This window comes from Vicugna pacos, chromosome X (assembly GCF_048564905.1).
Source record: "Vicugna pacos chromosome X, VicPac4, whole genome shotgun sequence".
In the NCBI taxonomy this organism is placed as follows: Eukaryota; Metazoa; Chordata; class Mammalia; order Artiodactyla; family Camelidae; genus Vicugna; species Vicugna pacos.
Genome location: NC_133023.1, coordinates 31,818,266 through 31,833,845, shown reverse-complemented (window position 1 = coordinate 31,833,845; position 15,580 = coordinate 31,818,266). Strand labels below are relative to the sequence as shown.

At 33.8% G+C, this 15,580-nt stretch overlaps 1 protein-coding gene across 4 annotated transcripts in view; it reads right to left on the bottom strand.

Moving 5' to 3' along the window:
* Window positions 1–15,580, bottom strand: part of USP9X (ubiquitin specific peptidase 9 X-linked) — a 113,604-nt gene that overhangs the window by 32,659 nt on the left and 65,365 nt on the right. For all 4 annotated transcript variants that reach the window (XM_031671291.2, XM_015245713.3, XM_031671293.2 and 1 more), the window contains exons 19-26: window positions 13,842–14,082; window positions 13,352–13,501; window positions 12,423–12,543; window positions 6,199–6,329; window positions 5,724–6,002; window positions 2,514–2,639; window positions 1,463–1,588; window positions 89–255 (exon numbers count right to left, since the gene is read on the bottom strand). In XM_031671291.2, coding sequence (XP_031527151.1) covers window positions 89–255; window positions 1,463–1,588; window positions 2,514–2,639; window positions 5,724–6,002; window positions 6,199–6,329; window positions 12,423–12,543; window positions 13,352–13,501; window positions 13,842–14,082 — 1,341 coding nt within the window. The remainder of the gene's footprint in view (window positions 1–88; window positions 256–1,462; window positions 1,589–2,513; window positions 2,640–5,723; window positions 6,003–6,198; window positions 6,330–12,422; window positions 12,544–13,351; window positions 13,502–13,841; window positions 14,083–15,580) is intronic.

The following is a 15,580-nucleotide window of genomic DNA, read 5'->3' as shown; positions in this document are numbered from 1 at the left end:
TCCTGGGATAAAATTTGCCAGCATAAATGAACTCATTTCTGCTTACAAATGTAAGATCAAATTTCTTACAATTAAAAAACATACTTACTTGCTGTGACAGTGCAATAGTAAGTCAATAATGAATGTCTGCCAAGCCTTTTCTTTACTAAGAGCATCTAAGGCTGTCGGAATCAAGGCAAAACATAACGTCATCACTTCCAATGCTTCACAGCAAACCTGTTCATCTTCCAAGTCTGGATCACAGCCTGCATTGGTCTGTAAAAATATAGTCAGGGAAAAATCACCCAGAGGTAAAGAAAAAAAATCTCACACAACTTTAGGTTTGTCCTGAAAACATTACCTACTCACTTAGACCACTTGGCCTCAGCCTTTTTACCTGTAACTCTTGAGGCTCCTTTGGAAGAGTATGGAAATGACTATTAATAGATGATGAAATCTAATTCTATTATTTTGCTACATCCCAAGAAGGGCTAAAGGGGCACACTGAGGATACCACCTGCTTCTTTGTCCCTCAGGCTCCTAAAGACCTTCTGAATTGTATAATTCCACGCCAACAATTATTCCTTCCTCAAGAATCACTCTGGCACTGCAGTCAGAGTATCTACTTCTCACCAGTTCCATTATGTACCTTACCTACATAGTGTCATTTTATTTGAAAGCAATCATCTCAGATGATTATTCAATGAAGGGTTGGAAGATTTTATAACCTAAAATATACCTGGGTAAGTAGCTAATAAATTCTAACCTGAATTTATCAATAAGTAACAGTTACAGTACATGTCTGAAAAAGAATAGGCATTAAAATATTAGCTGAATATTATAATTAAAATATTAGCTGAACCCAGCACTATACCAGACATACTACAGGACACCAGCATATATACTAGGCAAATCAGGGTTATGTTGGCCATAAAAGGGAAGCTCCTATAACTTAATTTATGCAGCAGCAGCTATCAGGGGTAGGGACATAAAAAAATCAGAGTCAAACATAGCCCCTCTTCTGTAGGTACTTTGATTAATCTAATACATCAATGATGACACTTAACTGGCTGACATTCTACTTTTGACTACTTTAAGAGAGTCAAAAATACTCAAATACCATGATACTACAACTGACAGCTACCTAAACCAAAATTTACATAGGACAGAAAGATGATGAAAGAATAGAGAACGGGAGAAAGCAAATTCAGTATGAAACAATTATATCTGATCCCAGTGACAAGTAGAAAAGGACAGTTGCATATTAAGAAAAAGCAGACTCATGGCATGATTCTGAATTAACTAATTAACTATTTTCAAAGTAAAATATTACTGTATACTCATCTTAACTATAGCTACCAATTAATTTTTAACCACTAAGATACATGTGATTTGACTTTTAAAGATGACAGATGTAATTCAGCCTTATGCACAATTAAACAACATTTATTTTAAAAGAATAAATTTCTGTGGTAATTCTTACCTTCTCATAAATTTTAGTGATTTCTTCATTTGGGCTAAACACTAGCTGTAATGCTCCACATCCTGATGCCCAGATAATTTTTTGTATAGCTCTAATTACACAAATATCAGGCATATATCTTGAAGCCTACAAGATAATGAGTAAATAAAACTGTTGGTAAGAGTATCAGAGTGAAATAACCACTAGAAAAGCAAAAATGTTTCTCTCTGAAAGGACACAGGAATGGCTCCCAAGTAGTACCAGTGTCTTGAGGCTCCCAAGTAGCCTTTATCCCATTACTTTGCTTAACAGCAACACCACAAAGTATGCTTTCCAAGTTATTATCTGGCCCTGTACTACTTTCAGAAGAATCTTAAAAAGACTATAAATGTGATCTAATCATTCCACTCCTAGTTTTTTACCCAAGAGAAAAACTCTATGCCCATACAAGCATTTGTACAGAATGTTCACAGCAGCTTTATTCACAGCCAAAAGAGAAACAATTCAAATGTCCTTCACTAAGTATATGGATAAATACAATGTGAAATATTCATAATGGGATATTACTCAGAAACGAAAAGGATAATTCTCAAAATCATTATTCTGAGTAAAAGCAGCCAGACATAAAACAACAGTGTATGATTCCATTTATATAAAATTCTAAAAAGTGAAAACTATATAGTGACAAAAGATTAATGGTTATCTGAGGCCAGGGATAGAGGGAAGAACAGACTGTAAAGGGGCATATGGAAAAGACTGATGGACATGTTTTGTGTCTTGTCCGTGGTACAGGTTTGACACATGTATGTATTTGTCAAAATTCACTAAACTATATACTTTAAAAGGATGCTATTCATTGTGCATAAAGGTGATTAAACCAGAAAGTACTAATATTAACATTAGACAGAATTCAAGTTAAAGGAACTTTATCTAGACTCAGTAATTAAAGTGAGTGGGCCTAGGAAGATTAAGCTCCAAATTGTGATAAGGGTTGTTTCTATATTAACAGAGGGTCAAAAGTGAAAGAAATGAACCTTTCAGAATTTCAGACCTTTAAAAGTTTAATACTTACCTCATCAGATATTTGCTGAGCAAGACGAATTGACACATTTCTAAGCATGCATTCAGATGAGGGATTAGGAATGCTCTGAAGGGCACTTTGTAGCACCACTGCTTGATCATGAGTAACTTGGTTGACCTGAAAAAAGATAAAACATTTTACTTGAATACCATGTACATAACCAGATCAAATCGTTTGCTCTTCATTTATCACCACTCCCTCAGGATGACCTCTTCTGTGTATACACTATATAACCTGTGGTAACTTACACAAAAAGCTCTTCATATTGCCAACAATGTGGGCCTCTTCTTTTTCTTCTGCAGGCAAGTGCCACATATCCCTCCGCAAACCCTCATTCTAAATCAGTTAAACGAGTCTCTACATGTGGGTTCAGCCTAACTTGTAGAGGTAAATGATAAACTGAACTGACTGGTTCTAACCCTAATTAGAAACTCAGTGAAGTACTCCAACATGCATGCCCCTGGGCAGACCCTGCTCCCATTCACCCTGGTCATCCAATCTTTCTTAGAAAAGGAGAAAAATTAAGGAATATCACTAACAGAATAAAAGTACTAATGTATAAAAGGTACCAGTGTTTCGTTTAATATTATAACCAAGTTTTTAAGTCCATAAAGAAGATTACTTTTAAATAGTTATTAGTCACACAATTTTGACTGCCTTTCAAATTCTAACTACTGTTCCCTATATTGTAAATATTTCTACAACAGTATTTTTAAAACAAATCTGTTATTGCCTTTAGCTCCCACTGACTGTGAGCTCCTTGAGATTAGAGGCTATCATGTACCTTTGTATCTGCAGCTGCACATTTTCTGAATAAATAGAGAAAATTAAAAGTGGGAAGCATGTAGTTGTTTCCTGTGTACTTCATGAAGCACCCATGTCAGGGATAATGATAAGAATCTGTTTTTATCTTAACAAGAACACTATATATATATAGATACATATATATCCCCTAACAAGCATGGTACCTTCAATACAAAACAATTTAAGACTTAGGATATTTTTTCCTTTATCCTTTTTAGTGCAAATTTCTAACATATATGAAAGTGGAGAGAATAGTATTATAAACTCACGTGTACCCATTGCTTAGCTCCAACAATTATGAACAAAGGACCAGAATTATTTTGTCTAACCACTCCCCCTCACTTTCCATCCTCTCCCTAGGATTATTTTGAATCATATCTTAGCTACCATAAAATTTCATCTGTAAATATTTCAATAATTATTTAAAAATTATTTATGTCCTTTTAAACATAATCCCAGTATCATCACACTTAAAACAATTCTAAATGCTATTACCACAATTATATGATTATTATAATATCACATATCTAATCAATATTCTAGTCTCCCTAAGACCTAAACTGTTTCTAAAAAAGAAAAGCTTCTATTCCTAACGCTTTTATCTTCTGTTGGTAACTTAGTAAACCATCACTTACAATGCATAAAAAGGAACTCAAATGCATACTTTGATCTCTCATTAATAGGCACTAAATTCTAGCATGTCTTGGGAATCTAATGGATCAAGTATGCCACCAAAGCAAAGACAGTCAAAATAAGCTCAGAACTGGAGGTTAAGCCTGTCAAAGTGTGGAGTCTGGCAATAGGCTAAATCAATTACAGCTAACGCCCAAACAGCATGGGGGGGTTAGATAAGACCCTCTGTGCAGTCAAAAATCTGCATGTAACTTTACAGCTGGCCTTGAGTATCTGTGATTCCATACAACCGAGGATTGTGTAGTACTGTAGTATTTAGTGAAAAGCCTGTGTGTAAGTGGACCCATGTAGTTCAAACCCATAATGTTCAATAGTTAATTGTACATCTTTTTTTTAATTACCACCTATGTCAATATATCTGCTAGATTTGGGCCAAGAAGATTCCTATGGAGTTTTTATAAGGTTTAAAATAAACTAAAGTCTATGTGGGGTTTTTGTGGTTCCATACAATTTTAGGATTATTTGTTCTAGTTCCATGAAGAAATGTCAGAGATATTTTGATAGGGATTGTATTAAATCTGTAGATTGCTTTGGGTAGGTATGAACGTTTTAACAGTATTAATTCTTTCAATCCATGAACATGGACATCTTTCCATTTCTTTGTATTCCAACTTCCTTTAAACATCTTATTGTTTTCAAATAGGTCTTTCACTTCCTTGGTTAAATTTATTACTAGGTATTTTATTTTTTTGATATGATTGCTTTCTTGACTTCTCTGTTCATTATTAGTATATAAAATGCAACAATTTCTGTATATTAATATTGTATTCTGCAACTTTACTAAATTCACTTATTAGTTCTAATAGTTTTTTTTGGTGGAGTCTTTAGGGTTTTCTATATATAGTATCATGTCATTGGCAAACATTGATCCAGCAATTCCAGTCCTGAGTATAAATCTAAAGAAAGTGAAAACACTAATTCGAAAAGAAATATATAAACCCCAATGTTCACAGCAGCATCATTTACAATAGCCAAGATACGGAAGAAACTTAAGTATCCATCAACAGATAAAGAAAACGTGGTGTGTATGTGTATATACACACACACAATGAAATATTACTCAGCCATAAAAAGAATGAAAGCTGCCATTTGTGACTACAGGGATGGACACTGAGGGTATTATGCTTAATGAAGTAAGTCAGACCGAGAAAGACAAATACTGTACATTTTCATGTATATGTGGAATTTAAAAAATAAAACAAACAAATATAACTAAACAGAAACAGACAACTAGTGGTTACCAGGAAAGGATAGAGGTGGGGGAGGGTTAAGATAGGTGAAAGGAATTAAGAGGTACAAACCACTAGGTATAAAATAAATGTTATCAGGATGTAAGATATAGTCAGTATTTTATAGTAAGTTTATATGGAGTATAATCTACAAAATATCAAATCACTATGTTGCATACCTGAAACTAACATTGTAAATCAATTACTAGTCAACAAAAAAATAAACATATAAATAATAATTGAAAGTCAAACAGGATTTAAGGGAGCAGGGAAGAACTGTCCTATCAGAGTATAGTCAGTGAAAAGCATTTGTACTTTTAATAGAAGGAAACCTCTAAAATGAAGGACCACTGGAAAGGAACATTCTGAATTAACTTTAAACTCTATACTTTCGCTAAGTTGCTAAGAAGTTTAACTTTAAAAACCACCATCTATTATTATTATTATAGAGAGTCTTTTTAAAAGTCTGTATTACCGATGCCATAGGATTCACGCCTTCTACACCTGGCTGACAAGCTTCTGCCACAGCTCGAACATGGCCGTAGCCAATGGCAGTAAGCAACAGCTTCGCTATTTTAAGAGCATTGAGGTAGGCACCCCTTCGAGTTTCCATATCTGCATTTGGTAGAAAGTTGTTTCTGGTTAGCATACTCAGGACAAGGGGTAGGCCACCACTTTTTAAGAAGTGAAATTGAAAATCTGAAGAATCATCAGCCAGAGGTGCACCAGCAGGCATTAACAAGGCATAGACTACCTGGAAAAAAGAAGAAGAACTGTATCAATGGTTTTTAAAAGATAACTTCTATTTTCCTTACCATCAATGATTTAAAATTTTCCTGTATTTTGAAATTCAAAAATATTTCATTACAATTTTACCTATGTTCTTTACATTACCATTTAAAAGGTCAAATCTGAAGAGCATGAAATAAATTCAGAAAGTAAAAACCAACCTCTGTTAGGTATAGCACTTGTGAGGCTGAAGGACCAAAGAAAAGCGAGTCAAGAGATGGACTAAGGCTGCTTTCTCCAAGTTTGGCATGGTCCAAACAAATAGCTCTTAATTTTTCTATTGTTGTGCTATCTGTAAGAAAAAAAGAGTCCAAAACAAAACATAATTCATGTGGTCATAGTATTTCACTTTTGATATTCTGAAGACTACTTTAGTATGGAGTAACAATAAATTCAGTTGAGTTATAGGCTCAAACTTCACAAGATATAACCAGATCTGGATTGATTTAAAAAAAAAAGTCACCATCAACCAGGGCTGTTTAATCAGTCAACCCAAACACAAAGGAAGCAGTCGCCTCTTACTCAGACTTCAAATCGACATGTCCTCTTCAGGCACTGGAGACCAAAAAAATACACTTCAAAAGGAAGATGTTCTTAATGAAAATAACAAAACAGAAAACATGACAAGCTCTTCCTTCTAACTTCTCTATTGTTGGCCTCCATGACACTATGCACTAACTGGTTTGTTATACTGAAAGCAGCTTAGTGGTACCCTTAGAAACAATCTTAAAAAGCTAACCAAAAAAAAAAAAAAAAGGAGGGGGGAGGAACTGCAGCTTTGATTTTTTTGATCATAATATTAAAAGATGAATTTCATTTAAATCACAGTGAAAAGATTAAAAAAAAAAACAAATCCTATCATTAGCTACCACTCAAACTTAATAGTCAATCACCTTCAAAAAGTATTTCAATAAATTATTTCTGAGGTAAATGCCAGATGATTAAAATATCACTTAAAAATTTTTTTTAAAAAATAAGATGTTTTCAAGAAAACTTTTTTTTGGGGGGGAATAAAGATAACTGGAAATTACTGTAATTTCCTTAACACGTTGATCACCACCATCACCCAAATCTGGGTAACAGCTGTGTTTCCTCAGGGGCACTCAATCCAAAGGGCAGGCTAATTTTTACAGGCCTGGAAATATCTTACCAAAAAATCTTCAATTTGTGTTAAAATTGTTGGTACTACCTATTCTGAAGGGACAGTGACATATAACTAAATGAAATATTAAGTTTTAATAATGAAACATTTGTGAATATCTCCTCATGTCATTAAATATTCATCCCCTATATAATTTTTTTGAATTTTTTCTTTTTCTGTGGAGGGGAGGGGTAAATTAGGTTTCTTTCTTTTTTTCTTTTTAATTTTTATACAGAGGTACTGGGGATTGAATCCAGGACCTCATGTATGTTAAGCATGCACTCTACCACTGAGCTACACCCTCTCCCATATTATTTTTAATTAACAATTAAAATAACATGTCACTTTACTAGTATATAAGTTTAATCTCTTTAACAGTGGGTGTTTAGGTTTTCCTCTAATTTTTCCCCCAACATTAAAGATCCTAGCAGCTAAATCTTTGCAGTACTTCATCAGGCAATAATCCTGCAAGCAGAAGGAACTGCAAAGTCTAAGACTTCTGAAATATACCACCAAATTACTCTCTAAAAGGAAACCAATTCATATGTGCTATCTGAGAATATCTTACTTAGTTTAAAAATATTCTAAGTAAAGAATGGAGGCAAAATAGGAGAAAAGAAACAAGAGGTCTAAGAAAAGGAAGCACTGAATTTTAAGTAAATAATTTATCGTTGTTGGATTATAGCTTATTCATTTGAGAGATTTGAACAAAATCATCTTAGTGGCCATTCTAGCTTTAGCATTCATGAACCTAAATGATCTTAGGTCTCCGATTATAAACATACTCATTTAACAAAATAAGGAAAACAGAAAAATTTAAACTGCTCATAATCCTATCATCCAGATACAGTTAAGATTTTAGTTTACTTCTTTCTAGTCTTCTCTGAAAAGACACTTAAGCCTAATCAATTATATGATTATAGCAATGTACTATTAAAAAGTATAGAAAAGGATGAGCAGTAACACACAGGTTAACGGTACAAACCTTGGAGCCCAAATGCACGTATTATCCCAGAACTGCCATTTAACTTGTGTGTCCCTGGTCAAAAGTAAGTTAATGTCTCTGTGCCTCAGTTTTCCCATCTTTAAAATACAAATAAAAATTCTATAATAATCTCCTCATAGGGATGTTGTGAGGTTTAAATGAGTTAACAAGTGTCAAGTGCTTTTAATAGATTTTGGCGTATTTTAAGATACTAGTAAGACCAAAATCCTAGGAAAAAGGAATGTCTGAAGAAGAAAAGCAACTCATTCTGCTTGGTAAAGCAATATACATTTTAACTTCTCTGTACCAAGCAAGAACCTGTTTTTCTGATGCACGTAGATAAAGGTCACAGGAGCTCCTGAGCACAGTTTAGGTTACAAGAGATTAAATTACCTACAGAGATGACTGTAGAAGTTCTAAGTTTAACAGCAAATCATAATGAAGGCACTTGACTTCAGACAAAGATTCAGAATAGAGGTAAAGTCAATGACTACAAAAAAGCTACTAATTCCGTCTTGTTTTTCCCTCTTTTTAAAATAAGTGCATGTGTGCACAAACACTAAATAATTACCCAAATGTTAGAAACAGAATTTATAACTACCTCCTCTTCTTAGAGCCCCTGCTTCCTTTCTTAAAGAAGAGTGTGTGCAGGCACGGGCACACATACGTAGTAACCATAGTGAGTAGGTTAACATTTGTTGGGTACTGATTAAATACCAGTCACTAGGCTAGGGGTTTTCCATACATCACCCCATTTAATCCCTGTAATTCTATTAAATAGTTATTATTAGCCCAGTTTTACACATTAGGAAGCTCTGAGAAACTAAGAAAACTTATTCTAAAGCCATGGAGTAGCAACCTGAAGGAGCAGGATTTGAACTCAAGCCCATTTGAGTCCAAAGCCTATGATTTGTTTACTATCATACAATCATTACCGGTATTTTCAAAGCTGGGTATTTCAAATTTAGTATCAAATTTATACTTTGATTATACAAAATATGATAAAAGCACTCTCAAGTTTCCTGCTTGAGCTGCCAGGCAGGAGATCCCTCTCGCCACCTGGTGGCATTATGCTCAAATCACAAGATCAGGGATGCTGAGATGGATTTGTTTTCAAATATGTTGTGAAACTATAATTTGCATACATAAAACAACTACAATTGTTACTCAGATACTAGTAAATAAAACAACACAAATTCCAAACAATACAGATAAAGGATATAGATTATATTAAAATCAAATCATTAAGAAAAGCCTAATTTAAGAATCTAATTAATATCTGAACTGGTTCCGTATCTTATGAATCAGAAAGCAAGATGCGAAAGATCAACATGGTGTCTACTTTAGAGAAAGGAGATAATGTAAATACATTACAGTTTTAAGAATTACCTGGGCCAATTACTGAATTGCATTTATCAGTAATGCATCAACAAATCTCATTAAAAGGAGAATTAATATTAAAAAACTCGAAAGGATAAAGAAACAGGAGTTAAAGGAACATCAGAGATGCCAGTAAATTACCGAAGGTGTAGGGGGGATAGAAAATATCTGGCTGAGCTGAATCAAGAAGTGCTTTTCATGGGGTAAGAGAAAAGGGGAACCGTACCTATAAATAAGCACCCCAAGAAATCCTAGAAAGGCTAAGGATATGAAAACAAAATATATTTGAGAAGGTATAGATGAATTAAAGATCTGAAAATAGAGTGGCTGAAATCTGCACAAGCAAATTTCTTTCCCACCTCCCTCCCCAACAGACTGATGAGCTTCAGAAGCAGATTTCTCACTAATGTAGAGATCAGACAGAACTATGAAATACAGAAAGACTAAGAAGATGGATTAGTACTAGTATAAACTCATGTTTGGTTTTTTTAATTAGTACCAGTATAAACTCAAAAGGCCTGGAAAACAAGGACATCCCAGTAGCAATGACCACAATTTAGCCCTCAGATGCTGGTTCTAAATATCCTTTCACTAAAAGGAGAAATGCCTGATTCTAAGGTTGGAATAAAGAAAGTTCTAGATAAATTTTAAATACCTTGTGCCAGAAAGTAAAAACTATTCAAAAGATGATGAAGCTGTATAAAAAGGCACTGGATTCATGTAAAAAAAAACAAAAAACAAAAAACAGTGGGTCCATCCACTGACCATACCAGGAACAACTGAGCATCAAAATAACTAATGATTATAATGGCTATAACCCAATGGATAAAATAAAAATCCACGAATAAATAGCGGTAACATATAATTTATATAGGAGAAGGCAAAGCTCTAGATTATAGTAGAATGCCAGCATGCTTGTCTGTTGGAAATACACAATGAAGTATTTAAGGATGATGGGACATCAGACCAGCAAATTACTCTCAAATGGTCCTTCAAGTCCTTGAATTGTACTTCCAACTTTTCTGTAAGGCTGTAAAAGTTTCCAAATAAAATTTTAAAACAAAAAAAATTTTTTAAGTTGTATAGGATTGAATGATCCAGTCCAAGTCTCTCTTCTTCCACAAGCTCTGTTATTTTTAGTGCATAATTTTGTAGACTGTTAGGTTTTAGAGGAAAACACATATATATATTAGAGCAGAAACACTGAAACGTGTGTTCAAGGAACAAAATCTTATGGAAAAGGATCACTTGGAGGAAGATCTTCAAAATTTAACAGTGGAATATCTGGGCGGCAAAAAGTAAATAGAAGAGCTGGAAAAAGTTAAAGGTATCACCCCAAAGCTGGAGTAAAATTAATGAGAGAAAGGAAAAAGAAAAGATAAAATCAGATTTAGTAGATTCAACACCACAGCCAGGCATTTCAAAGACCCACAAAAAGCAAAACACTGGGAAAAAAATTAGCAAAGAACACAAAACTCCCACAAATTAGGAATCTCCAGGCCCACTGAATACCCATCACAAAACAGACTGCTCAAAGGCATCTATCTCATCATCAAATTTCAAAACTTCCAGAAAGAAAAATCAAAAGCAAAGGAACAGAACTCAGGAGCACTTTGGTCTTCATACCAATGTTACCAGCTGGGTAAGAGTAAATTTTCTACCTACAATTCTATACCCAAACTACTCATCAAATGTGAGGGTTAACCATTCAGGTAAGTAATGTTTCAAAAACAAAAACCAAAACTACCTTCCATGTACTCTTTCTGAAATAAATGCAGGAGGGTGTGCTTCAGCAAAATGAGATGGCAGCTCAAGAAAGGCTTGAGATGTGGGAGCCAGTGAATAGGGATCTGCCATAGGAAAGTTGAGGAAAGAAGCCCAAAAATGGTAGCTGTGTAGTAAACAACCAGAAGAGAGGAGGAAGGAGAAAAGTTCCAGGACAACAGTGGAGCCAAGATTATACAATACACATAATTACAGAAAATTATTTTGAGAGGTTATTAGAGAATATGTGGGAAGAATCAGCGATAGGTATATAGAAAATCAAGAAAATGAAAAGGGGGAAATATTAAGTTCTAAAAAAAAAAAGTTGTCGTTAATCCAGCAAAATACTTTTCACATACTCTGGAAAAAGTAAATGCTAAATATGAATTTAAGAAAAAGTTCAAAGGATGTGGGATTAAGATAAATTTTCATTTACACAACAGAAAACCAGTAGGTATCTAAAACTGACATAAACAGTTATATGAGGTATTATTTACAGATGGTAAGAATAAAAGCTACAAATTGAAAGTAGCTGTTTCCCAGGAATAAAAAAAGGAACAATGCTCAAGGGGAGGTACAGCTCAGCGGTAGAGTGAATGCATAGCATGTGTGTTTAAAATAAACAAATCTAATTTTTTTTAAAAAAAAGGAACAATGCTATAGATGACATATAATCCAAAACACAGTCCAGGGGTCAGTAAACTGTTTCTGTAAAGGCCCAGATAGTCAATATTTAAGGCTTTGCAAGCCATATTGTCTCTGCCACAACTACTGCTGTGCTAAGACAAAAGAAGCCATTGATAGTACGTAAATGAACGAGTATGGCTTGTACACCAATAAAACTTTGTTTATGGACACCAAAATTTAAATTTCATTTAATTTTCGTTAAGTCACAAAATATTATTCTTTTGATTTTTCCTTCAGCAGCTTAAAAATATAAAAACCATCCTTAGTTCTTGGGCCGTACAAAAACAGGCAGTGGGCTAGATTTGGCCTGTGAGCTTATATAGTTTGCCAACTCCTATCACTTTCCATCTAGGAACAGATTTTGCTAATATACCCTGTTACAGTCCAACATGTACTTTATCAACATTATTTAAAAAGAAAATTCTTACCTGGTGGCATAAGTTTCATAAGTACTCTTGCTCCATCTCTAAGAGGTGGCATATTTAGGCTGCTACCCAAGTCTGCAACTTGCCAAAGGAAAGAGATGTATCTGGGATGCAGCGACATTATCTAGAATACAGAACACACAAAATATTCACCTGTATATTACACCACCCCAAAAGAAAAACTCCCAAATAAATGTTTGTTAATTTCCACACTTTTGCTTTTGTCATTTCTACCCTAAAATGGCTCTATCTTCTGACCTTTACAAATCTTTCATGATGCAGACTGAATATATTATCCAAGCCACCTCCGGTAATTTCTGTGTGACAGCCTTTTCACTATTTTGTTAAACTATTCTTCTCACACATACAAGTTAGACTCTGTATATACAAATGGCTGCCATGCCCACTAATAGTTAAAATTCCCGAATCAACTATTGTAAGGAGCCAATCCTTCTGACACTGGAGTGGCTAATATTATTGTAGCCATTAAAATTCTTGTGGGGAGAGATGGAAGGAGAGGGCAGGGAAGGGAGTAATCAATGTTTCTTCAGAAATACGGTATGTTACTCACAATCTGAAAAAGACTGTAATATTTACCTACAGAAACAGTTCTGAAGAATTCATTTTTGTGGCACAAATACAAAATACAGTGGCATTTTTATCAATATATTAAAAAGTTATAATTAAATTGTGTAATAGGCTAGTTTTATGTAAATATAACACTATACACAGAAATGTGGCTTTAAATTTCAACCAAGTTACAATCACCTCTCAGAGGGATCCATTCTGAAGTTAATGGTTAACTGTACATTTATTTGATATTTTGCTACAATAAATTATAAGCTCAAGAAAAAAGAACTATTCTGTGTACTTTACTCTCAAAGAATCTAGCCTAATGCCTTCCATATAGTAACTCAAAACTATCTACTCACCACTCCGGGCAAACAGCTTTCCACCTCTGGATTGGGACCATCACTGTAATGATTACCATGGTTTCCAGGAGATCCAGTTGAAGAATCAGAAGAGCTATCAGGACTTGAAGGCATGTTGGAACTTATTTGTGTAAGTTTGGCTGTAATCAGCTGAAAATGATATATTATTTTAGCATCAAAGACAATGAAAAATACACAAAACAAAAGTAGTGACCTATCAACAAAAACAAAAAACTACATGCTACACTTTTAGAAATATGTGTTGCTTAACACAATCATTTAAATAGTTTTGTGTCTAGAAAACTTTTCCTCTACTGTACTGTAGGTACCATAATGCCTGTATTATTTAGTGTTATAATTCAAACACTTAATATACAGCCTCACACATAACAGATCCTAGGTTAACATTTATTGAATGAAATGTTGACTACTAAAAATCAAAGTCCCAGGTTTGATTTTCTTGAAAAGTTTGATTATTATAGATACTTACTGATTTATCTTTTAAGTTTAATTGTCCAATCAACTTTCTATCATCTGCAGGATCTATCAGTTCACCGCCCACAAAGAGCTCAATTTTTGTATGGGCTACATTGGCTTTGATACGATTGAGAATACATCGTCGTACTGAACCGATTGTATCATTTGTATGAGACCATACATCCAAGTCATCAACCTGTCTGCCCTGGTTTGGAAATCGAACTATAAAAGAGAGGTGTTTACCACGGAAAGCTCTGGGGGGAAAAAAGGGGAAAACATCATCATATTCAGCAGACTTTCAAATCTTCTTGCAAAGAAAATAAAGCTAGGAATTTAACTGAATATTTTCTTATTAAACAAGAGAAAGTGAGTTAAGGACACATTATTTTCAGGATCTTGAAAATATTTACTGTTCCTTTTAACTACAATTATTTTAAGTAATTTTCAAAACACAACCATCATATTCCATTGTTGTTACTCTTGTACCTATGGTTTATAGGTGTCTAGCTACAAGACATTAAAACAGAGACATAAGCAACATTTCATTTGTTTTTATGCTATAAAAGCCCAACTAAGACTATTTTTAAAATGTGGAAGATAAAATTTATCTTGAGAATATAAACAAAAATTTCAAGATGTACCTTTTTTTCTGAAAATTCTTAATATCAAAATTCACCCCCAAAATGCTATTGATGTTACCATATTACCTTTTTGCAGGTAAGATAAAAAATAAAAATAATATTCAAGGAGCAATTTTAATAATTTCCATGGTTAGAAAGAGAACTCTTAAAATACTAATGGCTCTCATTCTATAAATATCTCTAAGGTATACATACTATTTGAATTTACTAAATGGTGAGACCTTAAGAGAAAGGTTAGCAGATGAGGAGATTAGTGAATTAGCTGAGGGCAATTTTAAGAGGCACAAACTTCCAGTTACAAAACAAATGAGTCACGGGGTGATAGACGGTAACTAGACTTATGGTGATCGTTATGTAATGTTCAGAAATATCGGATCATTATGTTGTGTGTGTGTTGTAGATCAATTATACTTTAAAATCCGACAAATTCATAGAAAAAGAGATCAGACTTGTGGTTTTGGTGGGTAGGAGGGAATAGGGCATCCCATTCTCGTCACAAGAGTGTATTTTCTTTTTCTTTTCTTTTGTATCTATGAGATGATGGATGTCGCTCAAACTTTTTGTGGTAATCATTTCATGTCGTACTAAGTCAAATTACTATTCTGTACACCTTAAACTTATAAAGGCTCTATGTCAATTATATCTCAATAAAACTGGAAGAAAAAAGAGAAATGTTAGTAGACCATTTGAAAATATTTCTTGCTATACTGGCTATCTGTTAAAGCACCTTTTAGGGGTTCTTTCCAATTATTCTGCGGTCTGACTATGCTATTCCTTTAACAGTGTAAACGAATGGTACCAAAACACTTCAACTGCAAAATACCCCTGGAAACACTTAATAAGTAATATAGTCAATGGGGAAAAAAAACCCAGAATAAAAAGAAACTAGACTTAATGAGTGAGAATGCCCTACCGTAAAAACAAAAACAAACAAGACAGATCCTAGAAAACAAAACAAAAAATTCTGTATGATATAAATAATGTTTTTAATAGGCAAGACACCAATATTTGCAAAAATGAAATGTTTCATAACTCTTCTTCTTCCTATACATCACTTTAAAAAACTCAAATGGCTAGGAAAATAACAAATAATCAAGCAGCACTAGTAGAT